Genomic DNA, 22,859 nt, shown 5'->3' on the forward strand with positions numbered 1-22,859 from the left:
GGACTTTGTTTACTTTGCAAAAACACAGAAGCCCATCATATGACTCCATATAAGACTAGCAAACTGCTTTAATGAGATCTTTGAACTGTAAAGATGATTAGTTAATTGTTAGATGAAATTAATGAGGTGAGCTGTGAACAACAGCAGTCAGCCCTGCACATGGTCCTTTTCTCTCAGATGGAGGCTCAGGAACAGTTTTGGGACAAAGCCTAGAGCTTTGGCAAGAATTAGAAAGCCTTGTGAAATGGGAAGAGACTATTTAAGAATAGACAGACCGTGTAGCTTGCATGTGAAGCATGAGGACTCTTATTTCTCATTCTGTTTTAGCCTGTGGTGTAGCCATGGTGGGGCTTGTGCAATATTTGTAATTTCTTTTTGGGAAATTTTACAAAAGACATGGAAAAGAACTGTGCAGTTACCAATGATGCCTTCCTTTTTACATAGTTTTCATTTTCCTATTAAATGTCAAATTATCCTGTTTTTCATCATTGATGCCTATTTTATGTGGAGAGATTGTGCAGGGAATATAATAAATGGTACTAATGCTGTTGCACGTTAACCAAAGAAGATGAGAACTGTTAATCTCTTATGGTATTAGCACAGAAAGTTAATAGATAACTCAAACTATCTCCCTTATTGCTACTCAGATTTACGCAATAAAATCATTATGTGTTTTAATGGGCTTTAGAGGAACAGGACAGAACAAAGTTGCTGAACGCTATGCACACACACACACACACACACGTGTGTGTGTGTGTTTGCTTTGGTTAATGGCAAAGAGCTGAGCTTCTGCTGACTAGAAGTCTGAATTTCCTCAAAGGCAGACAAGAGATCACTGGAAATATATATTCCTTTTAATGAGAGAGGTCTCAAGTAAATGTTCTCTGCCTGAGACCCCAGTCTTGCAGTTTAGAACAGTCTTGTGGTTCTTTTGTGTTCCAAAATCACGTTTCAACAATGTGACTCTGCTTTGCTACGGTTATCCACTGTGTATTATGAAACTTCCTTATTTAGTTTCCATATTTTGGAAGGTAAATTCTGAGGCAAATAATCATAGGCTCTCCAATGAGGAATCCCAATCATCTCAGAGAAGAAGGAGAAACCATATTGCATCTTTAGACGAGAACTGATCTTTGAGCAGGTACAGATGACTGAAATGCTGCACCGAACTAGAACGGATGTAAATCAAGCATTTGCTTGCAAACGCAGTGTCATTTGTGGCCATGGTGACATCAGGGTCTGAGTGCTGTGAGGATGAAATCGTGTAGGCCAGATGGAGATTAAAGGAAAGCCTCTCATTTATTAAACAGACTCCAAACAGGTAAACAGCCTTTAATGTGATAAAAAAAAGAGAGACTGAAGCAGACTGAGCAGAGTAAATGCTACAGCAGACGTACAGAAAATCGCTGGGCCTTGACTCAAAGACTTGGACTTTTCATTCTCTGCAATCCTTTGATCAGCTCATTAACGATTTCTGTCATCATTTCAATGCCAACAGCTTATCCCTGAATGGGCGTCAGACCCGTGAACCTCCTGTTTCATTTTCACCTGATGTTATGAGTTTTGACATGACTTTACTGGCTCTATTGTAGGAGCCATGAACTTTATGCTAGGAGATAATTCACAAAAATGAATAACAACAATAAAAAAAGAACTGTATAAATGAACAAATATGCAGCCATATTGGTGCTGTGTTCCTCCAGGAGGGGATGAGTTAATCTGTGAAAAATCGGATATTCAGGTATGATTGATCCGGTGGATCACACAGAAACAGGATAATACAGCCAAAAAAAAATAACTACCATATGATCCCACTGAAATTCAGATGTGACAGACAATGTTCTAGGGATTATATTCCAATATGCCCATGAAATGATGCACCTGCAAATAGTCGACTTTGGAACCTCTTGAATTGAAGGTGACAAAGCAGGGAATTATGCACCCCATCAGGGTGCAGACAGGAAGAAATGATTTCCACACTGTCCTGGTTCACAGCTTAAAATAAATTGTTGAAAGTTGGGTTTACATTCTTCATCCTGGATTGTATAATAGGATGCTCTAAAAAAAACTTTCCGCAGCCATCAGCTTTGTGATCCCGTGCTGAGCAGCCAATCAACGTCATCTCTCTGTTTGTCGAACCTGAAGCAAGTTCATGATCGATTAAAATGGATGAACATTAAACAGAGAAGGAAAACAATGATGACAATGTGTGACACTCCAAAAAAACACACTACCATGAAAGAGTATAGTCCTTTTGAACATTTCATGGCAAAACTAGATATTTAAGGGAGATCCCAGGATGAACGGAGAGAAGCGATGCCAGCAGAGCCCTCATTATGACACCATGTTCTAGCTGTGAAGAGTCACCAAAACACCAAAAGAAAAAATGGATGTCGGGCATGTGGAAAAGCCTGAATTGTGCTCCATCTTTGTCTAAATTGGATTTCCTTCATGCTTATCAAATTCAACCCAGAAGCTCTTGACCGCTGCAAAATTCAAGGACTCTTCTCCCTCCAAATGAAAGTGGATATCAAAGTAATGAGCCTCTTTTTACCAGCAAATTACCAGTATTCTCGTGATGGACTGTAGGTCTGTTGGGGAGTATTCCTGCTGCCTGCTCCATGCCTGCTGGGATAGACTGACTAATACATGATTAAACATGTGCAGATGAATGACAGTATTTCCTGGTATCAGATCAGATAATGAGACTGCAAATGAGTTTGCTGACGTACAAATGGTTGGCAATGAACACCAGCGAGATTGAGTTTGCACATGGCTTTAAACATTTGCTAAAATCTGCTCTAAATGATTCCGACAGGGAACATGTTCACTTTCAAATAAGCAAATTGATAGTATTGTGGAAAGGCCTAACATATCCTCCTACTGTAGGTTTCTGATACTCGTTGAAGGATTGATGGATTTAAATCCAGTTTACAGATGAACGAGTGAGTAAGGTGCAGGTCAAGGGCAGAGGAGGGCGGGGGGTCCCCTGAACACAATGCCTTTGCGTTCTTTTTCGTGCACACTATGTCTTGACAGATTTTGGTCAAATGCAGAGCTTGAGCTTGCTTGTGTATATTAATGAGCCACCATTCTTTCAAACCAAATGTTCCCTGCAGCTATTAAATAAGTGAGTAGTCTCTGTTGTATAATATTGTCAAGATTATCTGAGAACACCTTGATGTGGTCCTGTCACACCCTCTTTGTGAATCTGGTTGTTCAGGTCTTGAAAAACCCTGTTGTCTCTGACAATGGATGGCCCCAATTTTCTGCCGAAGCTCTTAATGTTGGGTTCTGGGAGGTTGGTTACGGTTTTCTACCTGCAGGGAGCGTGATGGAGCTTCTTCCCTGCCGCAGCTGGAGCTGCAGGCAGACGCACCTGTGGCCTATCAGTAATCTAGTCCCCTATTTAAAGTCTGTACTCCTGGTTGCCAGTGTTGGAATGTTCTGTCCCTTACGCGAAACCCCGACTCTTTGTGACTTTGCCTTTTGTGATTTTGCCTACTGTGATTGGACTGTCGTGGTGAGTTTCCCCCGTGGACTGTTTGCTGGATTCTTCCGAGGTCTCGATGCCTCTTGTGAATCGTTCCTTTGCCTGTTGCCTCCAATAAAAGTTTTTCGGACACCACCCTCCACTGTGTGCTGCCTGCTTTCGGGTCCTGGTACAACTGCTCCTAACACTTAACTGTCTTCAAATCAGTCACTCCCCCACGGGGAGTTCAAGTCAGCTGTGGAGAAATTCTGCTGTGAATTGGCTACGCTTCAACAATGTTTCCTTTGCCGTCATTCTCAATCTCCGTTCTGTAGGGTATTGCTTTGTGAATGTCAAAGCTCTCAGTTTTAAGCAAGGTTAAGTGAAATTGGAACTAAAATAGTCACTTGAGGCTGCAGAAGTATGTTTAATAAGTGTGCAGATAGGAGCTGTCAGGCCCAATGTCTGTGCTCCACAGGGATTAAACCACATAATTCTAACCCAAGATGATGTTTTTCAGGGACACTCAACCAAATAGGGCAATTTTCACACGTCACCCATGATACCAATGAACAGATGGTGAAAGAGGCACATTGTTTAAACACAATACACGGGAGCCAGCACACTGCAGCCTAAGATGGTGCCACAAAAAGTGCCAGTGTCAAGGTACTTGATTGCTGCTCTGAATATTCCACCTAAAATTAGTGGCTTTGAGTCTGTCACAGCAAATTAAGTCTATGATAGAGTTTTTTATGGTAGCCAGACACCACTGTTTTCTTAAATGGAATTGAGGGATGAGGGCGACGAGGCTTCAGTTTTCATGTATTTTAGAATTGTTTGGACTGTTACTTTTCCTAAATGTGACTGAGAAGAAACATTCGGTCCATCATGTAGCTTCACAGCTGTATTAATTTGTCTTAATAACAAAGATCTCATGAAGGGAAGCTAATGATGCTCACTTGCCCGAGCAGCACTGATCAGTTACTCTGGACCCAATTGGGCTACAGATGATTTCAGTGATGCGTTGCTGTGATCAGCCAGATCAGCCTTACAGTAGATCAGTCACAAGTCATCTCACAGCATCGTCCACATCCTGTGTCCACATAATTTCATGACTGACTCACTTTTTTGAAATCAGGATATGTGTTGGTAAAATTTTCTTTAGTGTTCTGCACATAGCACTGTATAATAATAATAATAATAATAATAATAATGCCAGGAGATGTGACAATTTTTCCTGACTCAAGTTAGCTTTTAGGATCTGTGCTCCCACAAAAAGAAATGATTTGACAAATCTGGCTACAGACTTTTGGACCAGACTCCCTCCAACATCCTAGGATGAGGCAGCACAGTTTCTGTAGCAGACAGAACTCAACAATTTTTCATTCTTTTTACCTTTACATGTAGATTTTCCCCCCACAAAAAATACATTTTACTCACTTCTGGTGAGAATTTAAGGTTACTTATTTTAATTTTTGCTATGCTGGTTTACCAATTTCATTCCTGTCTGTATTCTGCTGTATTGCCTTCATCCATGTTTGCCCCATCTTGTGTGGCTCCTTTCATTTAAATGATGAATACCACTTGTAGAACAGTTGTACACTGAAGGCCAATGTAATATCTGTGGCTTTGTTCTCCTAAATGACAGCCTATATACTGCACCACTGCACTCCTTCTTGCTATTACTTGCTATTGCTTCTGGTCCTATTACTTGATTAATATTCTTCACCCTGACAATACTGTTACAGGCTATCAGTTGTATGAAGAGAAATAAGCCTTACCATAGATAGACAAATTACAGGAAGCATTAAATTAAATTAATCAGAACTGAACTGCCATGAATACATACCGTAATTTCCGGACTATAGAGTGCACCTGATTATAAGCCGCATAATCTAATTTTAGAAATAAAATCAATTTTGTACTTATACAAGCCGCACCAGATTTTAAGACGCAGGTATCCCACGTAGTAATATGAAAAATTAGATCGAAAACATTCAGTACCGGTATATGTTTTTATTACCGTAAGAGACGAGTCACTGACAAGTGACAAACAGACAGGTAAGAAACAACAGCCACTCTTTTCACTTGTATGTTTATACAGAGACCTTAAATCCAAATTTTATCATGTCAGGATTTTTTAACTTTTAATTTAATCCGCTTAGCAACATAAACAAATATATTGTTCCGGTAAATGCTTTTTTTTTTCTAACGGAGTCTGTAATGCAGCTACCTTGAAATATACGCTTGTATCAGCTACACACAAATTACGTTGTTTATGCTTTTTTACTCAAACAATGAACAATCTAAAAAACCCCGATGGCCCACCTCTAAAATCTTCTATTTTCATCGCGGTGGCGATTGCTTTTGCCTTCCGTCTGATTTGTACAGCGGAAACACCGCGGCCGCCTGCTCTCTGTGTGTTGACCCAGTCTTCCAGAACATTTTCAAGCTCGGGCCACCTGCGATGTTTACGTCTAAAAGCTTTTGTTGTCTTTTTGCTTTGGATCACTTCATGCTGACATCTCCACCTTCTCATCATTGATTACCGTAATGTATGCCAAGATTACGCGCGGCAGCTCGATTTCCTTCTTCAACCACTAGAGTGATCGCTTTTAACTTAAAAGTCGCATCATATGCTTTTCTTCTAGTATTTTGCTTTTTAATGAGGGTTAGTAAAAATGACTGATTCACAATAGTTGTGATAGTGCGCCACGAAAAAAAAAACATAAATAAGCCGCACCGTAGAATAAGCCGCAGTGTTTAAAGTGTAGGAAAAAAGTAGCGGCTTATACAGTGGGACCTCTACTTACGAAATTAATTGGTTCTGGAAGTTGTTTCGTAACCTGAAAATTGCGTAAGTAGAGACGCGTTTTCCATGTAAATGCCCTAATCCGTTCCAAGCCCCCAAAAATTCGGACATAATTTTTTTTATAAATCATAAAAATGCATCAAAACATGTAACAAATACATGTTACAATTAGATTACCGCACAATAAATGTAGGAATTCAGTGCAAGGCTTCTCCAGGAATCTTACATTAGCCGTCATTACTAGCAACGAACGTTAACACTTGTGGTAACACCACCATTTAATGGACAAACATACGAACACCCACAATAAATAAAAGTGAAACAAAGGCAACGCTGGGATACACACAAACTTGTACATATTGATGTCCCTCCTAGCCAATGGGATTACAGGAAGATGCTAGGCGATAGCCCATGGCAGAGCAGCTACAAGTATGTTTGCGTTTGCTAAACTCCGCGAGCTGCGAGTAGCAGCGGTAGCGTATTTTTGCCTTTCGTATCCTGAAATTTCTTTCGTAACAAGAGGAAATATCTTCCGTTGAGACGTTTCGTAACCTGAAAATTTCGCATGTACAGACGTTTGTAAGTAAAGGTCCCACTGTAGTCCAGAAATTACGGTAAATACATTCGACCCTGATTTAATGTTACTTGTACAATGTTTGGAATTATGCTATAAGCAGCTTTGGAAAGAACCATTCACGGCTAGTTTTTTTTACCTACTCACTTGCTCAATCCTGATTTATCATCGTGGCTGTCATTACAATGTGAAATTAAAATAATGTTTGTGCTTTGTTCACACATTCACACTTACTGAGACCCAGTCTCTTTTTGCGCTGCATTCATTTTAGGATCACAAGTCCACTAGAAATCCCCTATGATTTTCCAATATTGGTAAAATACCACAGTTGGTGACTGCTGGAGATGCTTTGCTAAATCTCAGTCTACTTAATTCACTGCAGGGTGCAAGTAAACTTATAAATCACTTATACTGTGATGGGCGAAACTCGTTAAAAGACCCAGATTTGAGAATCATAAATTTGGTTGTTATTATTTGATATGCTGCATGTTCATGAGAATGTCAGCCTTCATCTGGCCTTTGAGAAACTATCTTCAGCCCCAATCAGTGAGAACAGGGTCCTGACGGTGGATGTACGGACTGAATCTATTAGCCGCAGTAAAGTCCAGATACCCTTTAACGTTTCAGCATGTTATATCTCTATTTTTTACATACTTTTATCCTCTCCCCCATCATTTCCTGCCGTTATCTATTTTTTTCCTTGCGTTTCTTAGATCTGCTCCTTTTCCATCATTAGAGATGATGCTGCACTCCCGTATCTATCCAACCCACATATGAGGAGGTGAGATTTTTCCCTAGGAAAGCCTGGTGCCTATAAAAAAAAAACCTTCTTTTTGAAGAAACTCATATTTGTGCATATATGTGTGAGACATGGACAAATGACTGCTGCATGGATTTTCACTTCTTTAGGGTACACGAGTATTCAAAGACGCTCATGATTAACACTCGTGGGCTTATCGCGACTGGGGATCAACCTTTATGTTTTTGAAACTGACATTTCTCTGCTCTGACATTTCCGAGACAATACTGTGAGCATGACTGATAAATGTCAGCCCTGGAGTCCCTGGATATCACAGCCAGTGTGAGAGATCACGCTGCCATCTTTTTCCCATTTTGTCTTTTTCAAACCTTAAACTTACACTTATGCTTACTTATCCTACATACACATACACACACTCAGCTGGTCATTCCATAATTCTGTTCTCAAAAACTGCAAGAAGGCTTTCTCTCATCCAGTTTTGCAGACTCACTGACCACTTTATATCAGACTTCCTAACATTCTTTGCATGTCATCACATGTTACTTCAGGGTGAAATTACAGGCTATGATGTTGCCAATCATCACTGCTAGATTTGTGGCAGCGGTCACTAAAAAAGGTTGCGCCTGGTGGAATCAGCCTCTCACTTTGTTCCGGCACTCCACTAAGAAACAGCAAGACTGATAGGTGTCGTGTGTGTGTGTGTGTGTGTGTGTGTGTGTGTGTGTGTGTGTGTGTGTGTGCGTGCGTGCGTGCGTGCGTGCGTGCGTGTGTGTGTGTGCACGTGTGTGCGTGTGTCAAAGGTCCACTGTGAGGATTTATTGCTGAGGAACAGTGGAGGAACAGGACCTTTAAACATGAAGTTATGATCCAGAGGTCAGCAGAATAAAATAAATCTCATCTGAACTAGAGATTCAAGTTTAGCTTTTTTTTACTTTTACTTACTTAAAACTGAACATAGAAAAACTGAAAAAGCTAAACCTGACAGGTAGATTAATCATTGATATAGAGAGGAAATGCAATCAATGGCACTCATTGTACTTAATACAGCAGAGATTAACAAAAACAGCCTTGTTCACAGCACTTAAACTGCTCTGACAGATTATTGTTGATTACACCGGGCTGACTGGCTGTGATCCAGCTGCTATAATTCAAAAGCCTGAATAAACTGCTATTGACTTTCTCTGTGGAAATAAATAAGCACAATTACCTTACATTAACGCACTGTAAACACATCATGCAAAAAATCATCTGCTCCGTTTATAGTTTGCAAGAGCTTTAAAGTGAAACAAATGTAATGAAAATGTCAAAACATAACATTCATGCATCTACTCATCCTCACTAAATGTCGCTGAACATGAGCTTGCACTTGTTTTCATAGTCTGCCTTCAGCTCGTCTGCAGGGAACAGGCAGGAACGTTTGTGTCCTACAGTGCTTCCCCAAGTTCCCCCTGTGGGCCTTTAGCCAGAACTCTTCAAGCTTCTCTCAAATACAAATCGGTGACCTTTTCTGAATCTTTGTGGGAATCTTGGACACCTGTAATATGACAACACCATTGCTGATTTACTTTAAATGTATAATTGTAACGGAACAGCCATGTGACTCCATAGCAGAGAATGCCAGTGTTGTAGGTTTTAGCCAACCGGCTACAGTAATTCATAAGAATATCCAGATCTCACTGTATCACACACCATCTCTCCTCTTTTCGAGTCCTGTCACAGAACTAACGGTGCGGATATCAACACATCCAACCAATCTGTGACTGTAAGCAGCAGGCAGACGGATGGATGATCCGTGTGCTCGCATTGGACTTCAAAAAATATGGGACGTCTGACACAAGTGAACAATATTTTGTTTGTTGCCAAACACAATTATGTTGACTCAGTTTGATAAGATTAGTCCTTACGGGACCTTAAAACAACACAGTAGAATGGGTGTACTTCTCCTTAGAGCAGGGTTATGGTTTCATACTCTAAAGTGGCTATATTTAGGTGTTTATTTGTGAATTAATTCAGGTCGTGTGATGTTGTAAAAGCATGAAAGATTGATATGTTTCACCTCAGAATCAGAATATCAGGTCAGCTTTTCCTGCAGTGGTGACTCAGCTGCATTATCTGCATCCTCTAAAATCTTCTGTTCCCACAAGTCTCCCCTCAAGTCTGAACCTGAGTTAACCTGAAACAGGTAGACAGTGCAGATTAAAGCCGTCTGATCTCCTTCTTTTGTCCTCTACAGTGAAGACAAAAGATTAGCATGCATAATTAATGACAGAGGACAATCATGTTGCATCCGCAGTATCAGAGACCAGGCCTAATCAAACTGTAGGTACAGCATTTCATTAAATCACAGCCACAACTCATTACATCTATAAGCATACCGGTAGTTAGATATTTGCTGGGAGAGGAAGTATTTATTTTCCCCCTGTATTAATGGAAACAAGCAAATCTTGCTCTGTTCTTTTCCCTTGCAGCATTTTCTTTGAAGACTGCAGATCTGTCACAAACAGCGGCTCACCTGCTGCGGCTGTCTTCCACGTCACTGCAAATTTCTCTTTGTTGGTAGAAATTGTGACGTAAATGAAGAGCTCTGTAGAAACTAATGTCAAAATGTGCAGGGATTTGGGTAAAAACTTTTTCTGGCTCAGGTTACTTCCAAACTGTTACAAAACAGAATAATGAACAGGTTATACATTATAAATATATATATATATATATATGTATCATTGTAAGACTTCTTTTGCACTTGTGTATTTGCATGCTGAAATGGCTGTATCCCATGTGAGCATGCATATCATTTATAAATCAGTAAAATCCTTATATCCTTATATGTTTAAAGGTTATTAAAGGATATTGTGCCTGATGGCCTGAAAAGAAATTCAAATATCACCCCTTTTCAATAGAAAGAAAGAACAATCATTTGGTCGTGTTTTAACATTCTGGTACGGAACATTTTGTACATAAATGATTTTTTATAAATGTGCTTTCAGCCTGTTTTCTTCAGTTTGAGTCCTCAATCTCTCTCTAGATGTGTTTTCTGAGTTGACAGAGGGAATTAATTTGAACAACAACAATAATAATAATAATAATAGACTGAATGTACCATAATACAATTCAGTACCGGTAATTTACCGGCCAGTACAGTCTCACACACACTGTAATGAAAAGGGCTGGAATCAAACCTTTTTGCTCCAAGGCAACTGATATAACTTTAGGAAACAGCTCCTCCTTTGGTCACTCTGCTGGGAGTCCAATACGTTTTACTGTGTCGCAACAATCAGCAGGAATTAACAATAAGTTAAGAAGAATATTAAAACAGTTGGGTGTTTATTTCTGCAAATGATTTGATTTTAAAATTTAAAATACTGAGATTAAAACCACTGTATACATCTAAATCTTCCTTTCCAAATGTCATACCTTTAATCTCTTAACATAACAGCCAACTGAGTCTGACAAAGTAAAATGGTCATCATGTAGCTAACAGGTGGGGCTGCGTTCAGAGCCTTTTCGGTTTTAGGGGAACGATTCATTGATTGTCCCACGCAGAAGGTCTGTTATGACACTGTTGTCAGAAGGAAGTCATTGCCTCATGAAATTTCAGGGGAACCTCGGTTTTTTACCCCCATCAAGATAAACTAGTGTGCATGTTTCATACAGTGTGGCTTCAACTTTCCAGCTCTGGTTGAATTGTGAGACACAAATTTCTTCTTTTCCATCTACACATTCATTTGAAAGACATGATTTTTCCTCTGCTTGCAAATGTCCTTCCAGGTAGGCCAAGGCTTTTCTATTCTTGGATGAAATCTTTAATAGTAACTGTCTTCGGCAAGTGAGGCTTGGTTTATTAGATATTGGATATTTGAACCTTTTTTAATAAAGTTTTAGCCTTAAAAGTGAGACTGACTCAAAAACTCAATCTAAATCTAAAGCCAGGGGAAATCCTTTGAGGTCGGTATTGATTGTTAGAGGAAATTTGACAAAAATGCTCCAAAAGGAGGAGAATTTAATTACCTCTCCAAAAGGCATTTTTATTTGAAGGTAATAAAAGGAAAAATCTAGAGCAAAATAAGTCATGGTGATAGTGAAAGTAACTTTTTGATTGCAAATATTAAAGTGTAATGAAATTATGAATTTTGGATGTTGCTTTCTAATATTTAGCCAGCAAAACTAATGTTGCAAAGGTTGTCTCCCCTCTGCTGTTGTATTTTTGAGGAATTTCCCTATAATTCATGACAACATTAGCAGCTGGTTCTCAGCCAACCCTTAGAGAGTTACAGGTGGATCACTGATGCGTTTAATGAGCTGGCTGTCTGTGTGGTTACAGGCGAGGAGGCATTGGATGTCAGCCTGTGCCACGCACTGACTGGCACGGATGGGCTGGGAATTTTTAATCCCTGGAGGCAAAATGCTTCCTTGTCATTTACAAGGCAGCTAAAAAAGCAATTCATGAAGTATTGTTTGCTATTAGCATGACGTAGCTCATAGAGAACCACAGGCCACATCAGAAATGAAACGTAGCTGAAGGTAATCAGCCACTGGCGCTCAGTAAGGTGTAAAATTAGCTTGTAGTGGAAGCACGGCGATGCACCATCATTATCAGTTCACAAACAAATTTTAATGAAACAAGTGATTTTTTTAACAAGATTACCATTATTTTATTGATTTTCCTGATTTTGAGGAATGGTGAAACAAAGATACACCTGAGGATGTTACTCTACAAGGATCTCGTGTGTCAGACACATGTATTCAGATGAATTGATACAGTGGTGTAATTTTACTTTCTTCTTGATGCTGCCATTTTTTTCTGTGCAATGGTAATGCAGGCTTTCCATTATTTTATACTTCTTTGAATTCTAATAATATATAATACTTTAATTAATTAATAAAGATAAGTGCATGACAAAGGACAGGATGGCATATTTATTCATTTAAATATACTTGTGTGTAAGCTTTCTGAGTCGTCTGCGGTTGTGCACCATATTTCTGACTGCCCACAACATTTTGGTTGGGTCTCAGGATCCTAAATCTCATATCTTCTGAGATTGAATCATCGGCTTGTTCTGTAGAGGATTTTAGAGTTAGTAATGGTCTGCACTGTTAATGCTTTCTGATTTGTGTGAAGAAAACACATTTGCATGTGTGTTGTTCCTACTGTCCTTGTTTTTATAATATTCACAGTTTATGTGTCCTTTATGTGTCCTCTCCTAGTTTCTTCCAAAATGTTGTACCAAAATGTGTGCATACATTTCTGCGACCCCCACTGACCTTTGAAAATACTTTTTCTGGGTCGCAGAAGTGTCATTGGTCTATTAAGTAGCCTAAATTGTTAACATGTCGGATATGTGTGTCTGTTCCCCTTTCTGTCCTTCCCACTGGCCTCCTCCTCTCCTCTACTCCTCAACTGTCTAGCCATCCATCAGTGGTGGAGTCCCCCCATATGTTTTAGTCAAACAAATAATTATGCACACTTACTTAATTACTTACTTACCTATTCATTTATTCATTCATTTGGGTATTAACTCTGGGTTTCTGTAAAGTGCCTTGACAGTCTTCATTGTAAAAGACACACAATTCTCACAATAGAGGTAAATATTTCATTTTAAAAATTAAACATGTTTAAAGGAGGTTTTGGTCTGCACAGCAGAGCTGAGGACACACTCTGGAGATGTAGAAGATGTCAGAGAAGCTGGACTTCTGTCTGCAGGACAATTTTATTAGAGGGCATCTTCCTGACTGGTAGTGGCAGCATAAAGCTCCCATGGAGCCAGGAGCCAGAGGGCTGTTGCTGCCTAAGACTGAAGGACTGCTGTAGCAGTAGAATGTGAGAATATGGGGAAAATGCAATAAAAACAGTGAGAACAAATGTTTAAACCAGGATGGGATGAAGTGAAAAGCAGGATAAGATGAAGCAATCTGAGCAGATGACTTTCACATACACAGAAACATGTACTGCAGTGATTAAACTGCAGATATTATTTAAAAAATGTTGTATTTTTAGGATCTGCGAATTTCTTAGAGTATAGAAATAATTCTTGTTAAAGGGTCAAAGTTATGATCTCAGTAGTTATCATAGATTCAGTTTCTTTCCATCATAATTATCCACTAAATTTAGTAGATGATCATTTCATATACCCCCTCTGTATCAATAGTATGTACCCACTTTGCTGTTGACAATTATCATTCTTTAATAATAAAAAAAAAGGACACTGTCATTATTATTTTAGATATTTGTGGTTTCCTTTTGCTCTGGGAGACATACAGTATCTTACGGAGTATGGAATAAGTGCCAGAAAAGATTTTGCTGCGATGACAGAAATCAAGGTCATGTTCTGCTGATCCCTGGGTGGCCAGGGAGGCCTCAACAAAGCCCCAGAATGCTAATGGAGGAGCAGCATGAAACAACTAACTTGTTCATTGGAGCTGAGTTTTTTTTCCTGCATTCACCCAGGTAACAGCGCCTTTAATGCAGACATTTGGGTATAATGTGACAACACAGCGGAAAGTTCGATCACACCTGAATATAATCCTACTTCCAGCCGACATTTTCTGATGCATTTCTATTCTCTTTTACAGATTCACAGAGTTCCTGGAACCGTTTGAGAGAGTGATTCAGCCAGAGGAGCTGTGGCTGTACAAAAATCCTCTGGTGGAGTCAGACCACATTCCTAAAAGAGTCATGTTTGTAAGTAAATGTTTTCTACTTTGTAATGTTCTACTAATCACTTAATGACATCTGAATCTGCAGTGGCTATCTCTGTCAGCTGGAACCTTGTCCTTGGCCTAATTGTCACAGACATTGATCACTTAATGCGATCAATGAGTTGCAGCTTGACTGACATCACGTTAAGAGAAGTTCTCCAGAGTTAATTAAGGCCTCTAGTGTTAATATTTCATCATGATAGACAGAATTTCTGTTTTGAATTGAATGTTTAAACATTAAGAAAATTGTGTTTTTATTCGAGCATGTGTTGGAGAATCTGTTAATATCCTTCAGTAACTTTCTCGCCAATGTGGCAGGACTACAGCCAGCTGCTCTTTTCTCATTTTAAAGCAGTCTCCATACAGAATTCCTGAGCATCCTTCTCAGAACCATCTGAAAGAAAATGAAGGAATTTTAAACAAAAATATTACCCCTAATTTTGCTCATCCCACGGATTGGAGCTTGTAGAGTCTATGGCTCTGATGCTGGAGCAGGACTGAGCTGGGGGCCCAGCTCGATTTCCTCGACCTGTTGCCCCGGGCATCAACCAGCGCCTGTCTCACAGCGGGTCTCCTAAAGTGCCGATAATGACTTGGCCTGAACTCCAGGGAAAGGGTGACCAAGGTAAAGAGGATGGGCACGTAGCTCCTGCCATTTTTTCCTGAATTACTGGAGGAGTTAGCTGTCTCCTGGCACAACAAACAGCAGCTCCATGGTCAATTCTCAGGAAATGGAGAGCCAAGGTCTGTGCAATATTTCCCCAGTGGAAGATGTATTGGCAGCTCACCTCCACCCAAAGATCTCCCTGTATTCTCCAGGGTCTGCACTCACATCCAGGGCTGGCTGCTTCCAGTCCAGACTGATGGGTAAAGGCTACAGCTACTCTATTGGTCCGTTGCATCAACATCACTTCTTTCTTGATGGTATATCAGGCCCAACTAAAATTGAAGATGACGGTTTCACTTGATCCTGCATTCTGGGAGGATGTAGGCATTGTCACTGATCACTGTCTCCACCTGCACAAGGTGTCATCCAGGATGAAACGGCGGGGGACCCACGATTGCGCCTCCGGACCGTACCCCTCCCAGTCGACCAGGAACTGGAACCCTTGTCCTCGTCTGCTGACGTCCAGGAGGCTCCGGACTGTGTAGGCGGGCCCCCATCCACAACAAGGGGGGGGGGGGGGGGGGGGGGGGGGTTCAAAGCGCGTTCAAAGTTGTAATGGAGCATGCTAATCATGGAGGGACCAGATCCGAATCAGCAACTGGCTTAACCTTGGAGACGTGGAACGTGGGGTGCATCTTGAATGCCGGGGGAAGCTTTAGGCAGACGGCTGCAGGGTTCACCATCTGCTCCACCTCGAAAGGACCAACGAAGCGCGGAGCCAGCTTCCGAGATTCCACCTGGAGCAGGAGGTCCTTTGTGGACAACCAGACCTTCTGACCTGGCTGATAGGACGGGGCTGGAGTCCGGCGCCGATTGGCCTGCTGTTGAGAGCGCTGGGAGGCCCGCAGGAGTGCAGCGTGAACCTGCCTCCACACCCTCCTGCACCGGCATATGTCAGCCTGTACCCAGGGCACTGCCACCTCGTCCTTCAGGACCTTGAACAGCAGGGGCTGGTGGGAGGACTTTCCCTGGGCACACACGGGGCAGGCCGCTATGTAGTCCCTGGTGTCTTGGGTAATGGAGGGCCACCAAACCCACTGCCGAAGGAACTGTAGTGTGTGGTTGATTCCCAGGTGGCAGGTCAGCTTTGAGGCATGGGCCCAATGCAGAATGTGGGAACGCACCGCCTCCGCGACGAACAGCCAGTTTGGTGGAACCCCATACGGATCCAGGACTGATTGCTGGGCCTCTCACACTCTCTTCTCTACCTGCCAGGATGCAGCCCCCAGGATGCAGGAAGGGAGTAAGATGGGCCCGGCTCCACGTCAACCGGATCAGTCCGGGACCCCGAATCTGCAACAACTCTCTTCCTGTGGGAGACTCCATCACTGATCCCGGGCACCTGGACTGTGCCACCTGGCCGCACCACACGGGGGAAACGCCCCACCCCCTTAATGACTCTCCTGGCATGGTCCGAGCCCCCAGGCATGGGGGCAAGAGCAGAGCGAAGGCAGTTAGTCTGACAGGGTATGCTCCAACTCACCAGTCTCCCGGTTGACCAATCGATCTGGGAGTTGTGGTGCGCCAGCCAAGGAGCCCTGAGAACGCCCGGGAAAGAGGATGCCATGATGAGGAACAGGCGGATTTGCTCCCAATGGTTCCTGGAGATGATGGGAATGAGAGATGGGGTCCAGTGCGTCACTTTTCCCAACTTTCCCATTGCAGGGGAAATCCTTGGCTTGGGCAGTGCCTCTGCAGGGATGCAGGCTTGCATGGCCAAGTCCTGACTGATGAAGCTGTCATCTGTGCCGGAGTAGACCAGGAATGGCACAGAGACAGATTTCCGGCCCCAGGGGAGTGTGCCCGGCAGTGTTAAGCGGAGCAGGAAGAGGAACCGCTCGCCATCACTCCCGAACTCCCCGAACCCCGAACCCCGAACCCACATGGAGCGCTTTCGCTGAGACGGGTTCGTCCAGCTGGATCGCCAGGCTGATCAAATCAAATCAAATCAATCTTTATTTATATAGCTTCTTATACAATCAAAATTGTTTCAAGGCGCTTTCCAGAATCCCAGGGCCTGACCCCAGACAAGCAACAGTGGCAAGGAAAAACTCCCCTTTAACAGGAAGAAACCTTGAGCAGGACCAGGCTCATGTAGGGGGACCCTCCTGCTGATGGCCGGCTGGGTAAAGAGAAAGGAGAAGGGGGAGGACAGGTAGAAGATAGGATAGGTAGGAGAGGAGAGGAGAGGAGAGGAGAGGAGAGGGAGAGGAGAGGAGAGGAGAGGGGAGGGGAGGGGTAGAGGAGAGGAGAAGTAGAGTGAAGGGGAGGTAGAGGAGAGGAGAAGGAGGAGGAGGGGAAAGAAGAGAGGAAGGGAGAGGAGAGGAGAGGGAGAGGAAAAGGAGAAGGAGGGGGAGAGGAGAGGAGAGGAGAGGAGAGGGAGGAGAGAGGAGAGGAGAGGAGAGGAGAGGAGAGGAGAGGAGAGGAGAGGAGAGGCCACAGAGCACAGAACAACACATAAAAATATGATATACAATCACGCGGAGGTCCATTATGCAGCTCCGAGGGCGGCGATACCTGTAATAAATAGGGGGGGGGGGGGGGGGGGAGAACTACACAAGAACTAGTCTGCTTGATGAGGAGAGGAAAGAGGAGAGGAGAGGAGAGGAAACCATGACCCAGTGGAGTGACAGAGGCCTGTCAGGTGATCATGTTTCCGGACCCCGGCAGCCTTGGCCTATAACAGCATAACTAAGATGTGACTTAACGATTAGACGACCCCCTGAGTATGATAATTTGTCTGTCTATGATAGTAACTGGAACTACTGAATTAGTAACAATAAGCTTTTTCAAAGAGGTAGATTTTGAGTCTGATCTTAAAAGTATCCAAGGTAGTTTTCTCTGTCAACTGGACTGGGTTGACAGAGAAAACTACCTTGGATACAATGACCTGGATGACTGAGAATTTACACAGACATCTTAAAAGTAGCGATGGAGTCAGCCTCCCGTACCTGGACAGGGAGCTGGTTCCATAGCAGGGGGGCCTGGTAGCTAAATGCTCGGCCCCCCATTCTACTCCTAGAAACTCTGGGAACCACAAGTAGACCAGCATTCTGAGAGCGGAGCGGTCTATTGGGCTGATAAGGTATCACTAGCTCCTCCAGGTAGGATGGAGCTAGGCCTCTGAGGACCTTGTAGGTCAAAAGAAGGGTTTTAAAATTATTCTAAATTTAACGGGCAGCCAATGAAGCGACGCCAGTACAGGAGTTATGTGATCTCTTTTGTCAATACCTGTCAGAACTCTGGCTGCAGCATTTTGGATCAACTAATAAAGAGTTACAGTAGTCCAGCCTGGAAGTAACAAATGCATGGACTAACTTTTCAGCATCATGCCGCGTCAGCAGCTTCCTGATCTTTGTGATGTTCCTCAAGTGAAAAAAGGCACTTCTAGAGACTAATTTAATGTGTGAGTTGAAGGAGAGATTTTGATCAAAAGTTACTCCTAGATTCCTCACAGAGAGACTAGATGTTAATGAGATACCATCTAGAGTGATCATGTGATCTAATCTATCCCAGAGAGGTTCAGGACCAAACACCATGACCTCAGTTTTTCCTGGGTTAAGGAGGAGGAAATTTGAAGACATCCAGGACTTTATGTCTTTAAGACAGGTCTGGAGCTTCACTAACTTCTCTGTCTCTTCGGGTTTCATGGATAAATAGAGCTGAGTGTCATCAGCATAACAATGAAAATGTATCCCATGCTGCCGAATAATGTTCCCTAAGGGAAGCATGTACAATGTGAAGAGGATTGGTCCGAGTACGGAACCTTGAGGAACTCCATGGCTAACCCTACTGTATGAGGAGGGAACACCATGGACATAAGCAAACTGGTATCTATCAGATAAGTATGATCTAAACCAGTCTAGTGCTGTCCCTTTAATCCCAATCACATGTTCCAGTCTATGTAACAGGATGCTGTGATCAACTGTATCAAAAGCAGCACTGAGGTCCAGCAGAACCAGCATAGAGACCAGTCCATGATCGGAAGCTATGAGAAGATCATTAGTGACTTTAAGAAGTGCTGTTTCTGTGCTGTGGTGAGCTCTAAGCCTGACTGAAACATCTCAAACAGGCTGTTCCTCTGCAGGTGCTCCAGTAACTGAGTCACCACCACCTTCTCTAGAATTTTAGAGATAAAAGGAAGGTTGGATATTGGCCTATAATTTGCTAAGACATCAGGATCCAGTGATGGTTTTTTAAGCAACGGCTTAATCACTGCCACCTTGTAGGACCGGGGTACATAACCTGACACTAAAGAACCGTTGATCTGGTCCAGGATTGAACTGCCTATCAGTGGTAGAACATCCTTCAACAGGTGTGTTGGGATGGGATCTAAAAGACACGTGGTGGTCTTGGATTTCTGAATTAGCGATGACGCCTCAGAAAAATATATAGGGGTGAAGGAGTTTAAGGGCTTGTTGGAGAACCTGTATGTTCCCACAGTCGGCACATCTGGTGATGGTCCAGTTGTTGGGATAGCCTGGTTAGCTTTCTCTCTGATAGCTAGAACGTTATCAGTGAAGAAGCTCATGAAGTCTTCACCACTAAGGAAAGAAGGGATACGTGGATCTAAAACACTGTGACTCTTAGTTAATTTGGCCACAGTGCTGAAAAGAAACCTGGGGTTGCTCTTATTTTCCTCAATCAAAGAAGAAAAATAAGCTGTTCTAGCCTTGCGAAGGGCCTTTTTGTAACCTAATAGACAGTCTTTCCAGGCTACATGATAGCTGTCTATTTTACAAGAATGCCACTTCCTTTCCAGTCTTCGCAATTTCTGCTTGAGGGTCCTGATATGTGAATTATATCAGGGGGCACACCTCCTCTGATTTACTATTTTCTTTTTCAGGGTGGCAACAGAATCAAGTGTGATTCTCAGTGAGGTTGCTGCACCTTCAGCAATAGATCAACCTCAGCAGGGCTAAGATTATAGTGATTGATCCCTGGGGAAACGCACAGTGGTCCTTGGATTAGCACAGGGATCACTTCCTTAAACTTAGCTACAGCATTATCTGAAAGACATCTGCTATAGTAAGACTTTGTTTGGAGCATAGAAGAATCCTTAATCATAAATGTAAAAGTGATCAAAGAATGGTCTGACAGGACTGGGTTCTGAGGGAACACTGACACATGTTCTACCTCAACACCATAAGTCAGGACTAGATCTAGGGTGTGGTTAAAGCTATGAGTTGGTTGGTTTATCTGCTGGAGGAAACCAACTGACTCAAGTAATGAAATGAAGCCATTTCTAAAGCTGTCATTTATAACGTCCATATGGATATTAAAGTCTCCAATGATAATGACTTTGTCCGTTATAAGGACCAAGTCAGATAAGAAATCAGAGAACTCAGACAGGAACTCTGAATGTGGACCAGCAGGGGGCCGATATACAACTACAAACAGAAGTGGCTTTTCTGTCCTCCAGTTCAGATGAGTGATGCCAAGAGTCAGGCTTTCAAATGAACTGAAGCCATGTTTTGGTCTGGGATTAATTAATAACTTGGCGTGATAGATTGCTGCCACTCCCCCTCCTCGACCAGTAACACGTGGAATATGATAATTAAGATGGGTAGGAGGAGTAGATTCATTTAAGCTCACATACTTCTCCTCCTGAAGCCAGGTCTCAGTAAGACAAAATAAATCAATGTGATGATCCGCTATCAGGTCGTGTACTAACAGGGATTTACACAAAAGAGATCTAATATTTAACAGTCCACACTTAATTGTGATATTAGTTTCTCCAACTTGTGCTTCAGTGTTAATTTTAATAAGATTTTGGTGATTGACCGCTCCCCTGCTCTGTGCTTGGTGAACTTTAACCGTGGAACAGAGACTACCTCTATAGTGTTAAATATGTTATTGTTGGTGGATGAGGGTTCTAAGGAAGCAGCAGAGAGGTGTGTAAGACTACAACTCTGCATCCTGGTCTGGACCCTGGATTGTCAGGTCACTTTGGGTCTAATAAAATTAGCCAGATTACTAGAAATGAGAGAAGCACCATCTCTTGTGGGATGGACACCGTCTCTCCTAATCAGACCAGGTTTTCCCCAAAAGGTGCTCCAATTGTCTATAAAGGCTACCTCGTTTTCGGGGCACCACCGTGACAGCCAGTGACGAAGCGACGACATGCGGCTAAACATCTCATCGCTGGCCAGATTGGGGAGGGGACCAGAGAATGCTACGGAGTCCGACATCGTTTTTGCGTAGTTACACACCGACCCCAAGTTAATTTTGATTAGCATCTCCAGGTCCCCAGATTCCTCCTGAGCGGCTAACTCATCTTTGAGTTTCTCAGCGAGTCTTTGGATGAACATCCCCCGGAAGGACGCGTCGTTCCACCCGCTCCTGGCCCCGAGGATATGGAACCGGATGGGGTAGTCTGCGACGGAGCTGGAGCCTTGGTGCAGGGACAGGATCTGGGACGCCACCTTGCCTCTCTGGACCGGGTGGTCAAAGACCCGCCTTAGCTCGGCCGTGAAAGCCGGGAAAGTGGAGGAAGTGGGTGTCCGGTTCTCCAGAACCGCCGTGGCCCATTGCGCCACTCTCCTGGAGAGAAGATTCACGTCGAAGGCGATTTTCAAACTGTCGCTGGGGGAGGTGAGAGACTGGAGGTCGAACACCAGGGAGGCCGCCTTGCCACTCTGGACCGAGTGGTCAAAGTCCCGCCTTAGCTCGGCTGTGAATGCCGGGAAACTGGAGGAAGCAGGTGTCCAGTTCTCCTGGACCACCGTGGCCCATTGCGCCGCTCTCCCTGAGAGAAGATTCACGACGAAGGTGATCTTCGAACCGTCGCTGTGGTAGGTGAGAGGCTTGAGGTTGAACACCAGAAAGCACTGCAGCAGAAAACTGGCACATCTGCCTTCCTCACCTGAATACCACTCCAGGATGGGTACATGGGGCTCCCATGGTGCGGTGAGAGAGAGTACATAGTAAGGATGGGCGGATCGATCCCGTGGTATCAATATATCGATACTCAAAAGCTACTCATTTGGTATCGATTTTCTTTTATAAATATCGATACTAACTAAAAAAAATTGGGGGTGTATGCATCACTTTCCGCCGTTTTAGATTAGTTACTTAAATTAATATGTGCCGGGACACCCCTATACCTGGCGGCGTATTGAGCTGGCCCATGTCCCGTGACAGGAGATAGCGAATGAGCATCAACGTGCAACATAGCCCGCCGAGCCGACACAGTCAGCAAAAGGCAGAGCTGGAGGAAATAATCAGCCAGAGACGCAATCGTCTTAAAGCAGAAAATGTGAATATGATACTTTTTCTGAACAGCAATCTGAGACTTCAGTAAATTGTGATGACATACCTCAAGTGCACTAAAGGTGTGATGGTGTCAGACATGTTTCTAGTTAATTTTCTTATGCAGGTTTAAAGGATAAGGAAATCCTAGTAATCAATTGACCATAATAAATTGTATATAAATGGTCTGTATTTGTCTTGTGATTTTTCTTAAATGTAATAATATTTTGACTGACAAAAATTGCCAGTAAGAAATGAACGGTATCGGTATCGATATAGATGAAAATACAAGAAAAAGTATCGGTATCGTATCGAATCCCAAAAGTGTGGTATCGCCCATCCTTAGTACATAGAGAGTGCTGTTAGGTTTGTCCAGGACCCGAAAGTAGGCAAAACGCAGTGGTACGCACAGTGAGCTCCAGCGTGGAGCCAACACAGGAGTCAGGTCCTGCACGTTCTTCCCTCCATCAGGGTGACGTGGAGACAATTCAGAAACAACAACTCTCCAACCCTGGTAGGCAGGCGCTCAGTCCTTAAAAAGGTGGCCTGAGGTAGATTGCCAACAGGTGCGTTTGCCTGAGCACCAGTTGTAGCAAATTATCGGCTCCTCCACGCCCCCTGCAGGAAGAA

General features: G+C 43.0%; 1 protein-coding gene across 1 annotated transcript in view; it reads left to right on the forward strand.

Annotated features, from left to right (window-relative positions):
* The window catches only part of plpp4 (phospholipid phosphatase 4), a 39,788-nt gene that overhangs the window by 3,678 nt on the left and 13,251 nt on the right, over positions 1-22,859 (forward strand). The window contains exon 2 of the mRNA XM_029835559.1: positions 14,186-14,294. Coding sequence (XP_029691419.1) covers positions 14,186-14,294 — 109 coding nt within the window. The remainder of the gene's footprint in view (positions 1-14,185; positions 14,295-22,859) is intronic.

This window comes from Takifugu rubripes, chromosome 4 (genome assembly GCF_901000725.2).
Source record: "Takifugu rubripes chromosome 4, fTakRub1.2, whole genome shotgun sequence".
NCBI classification, from domain to species: domain Eukaryota; kingdom Metazoa; phylum Chordata; class Actinopteri; order Tetraodontiformes; family Tetraodontidae; genus Takifugu; species Takifugu rubripes.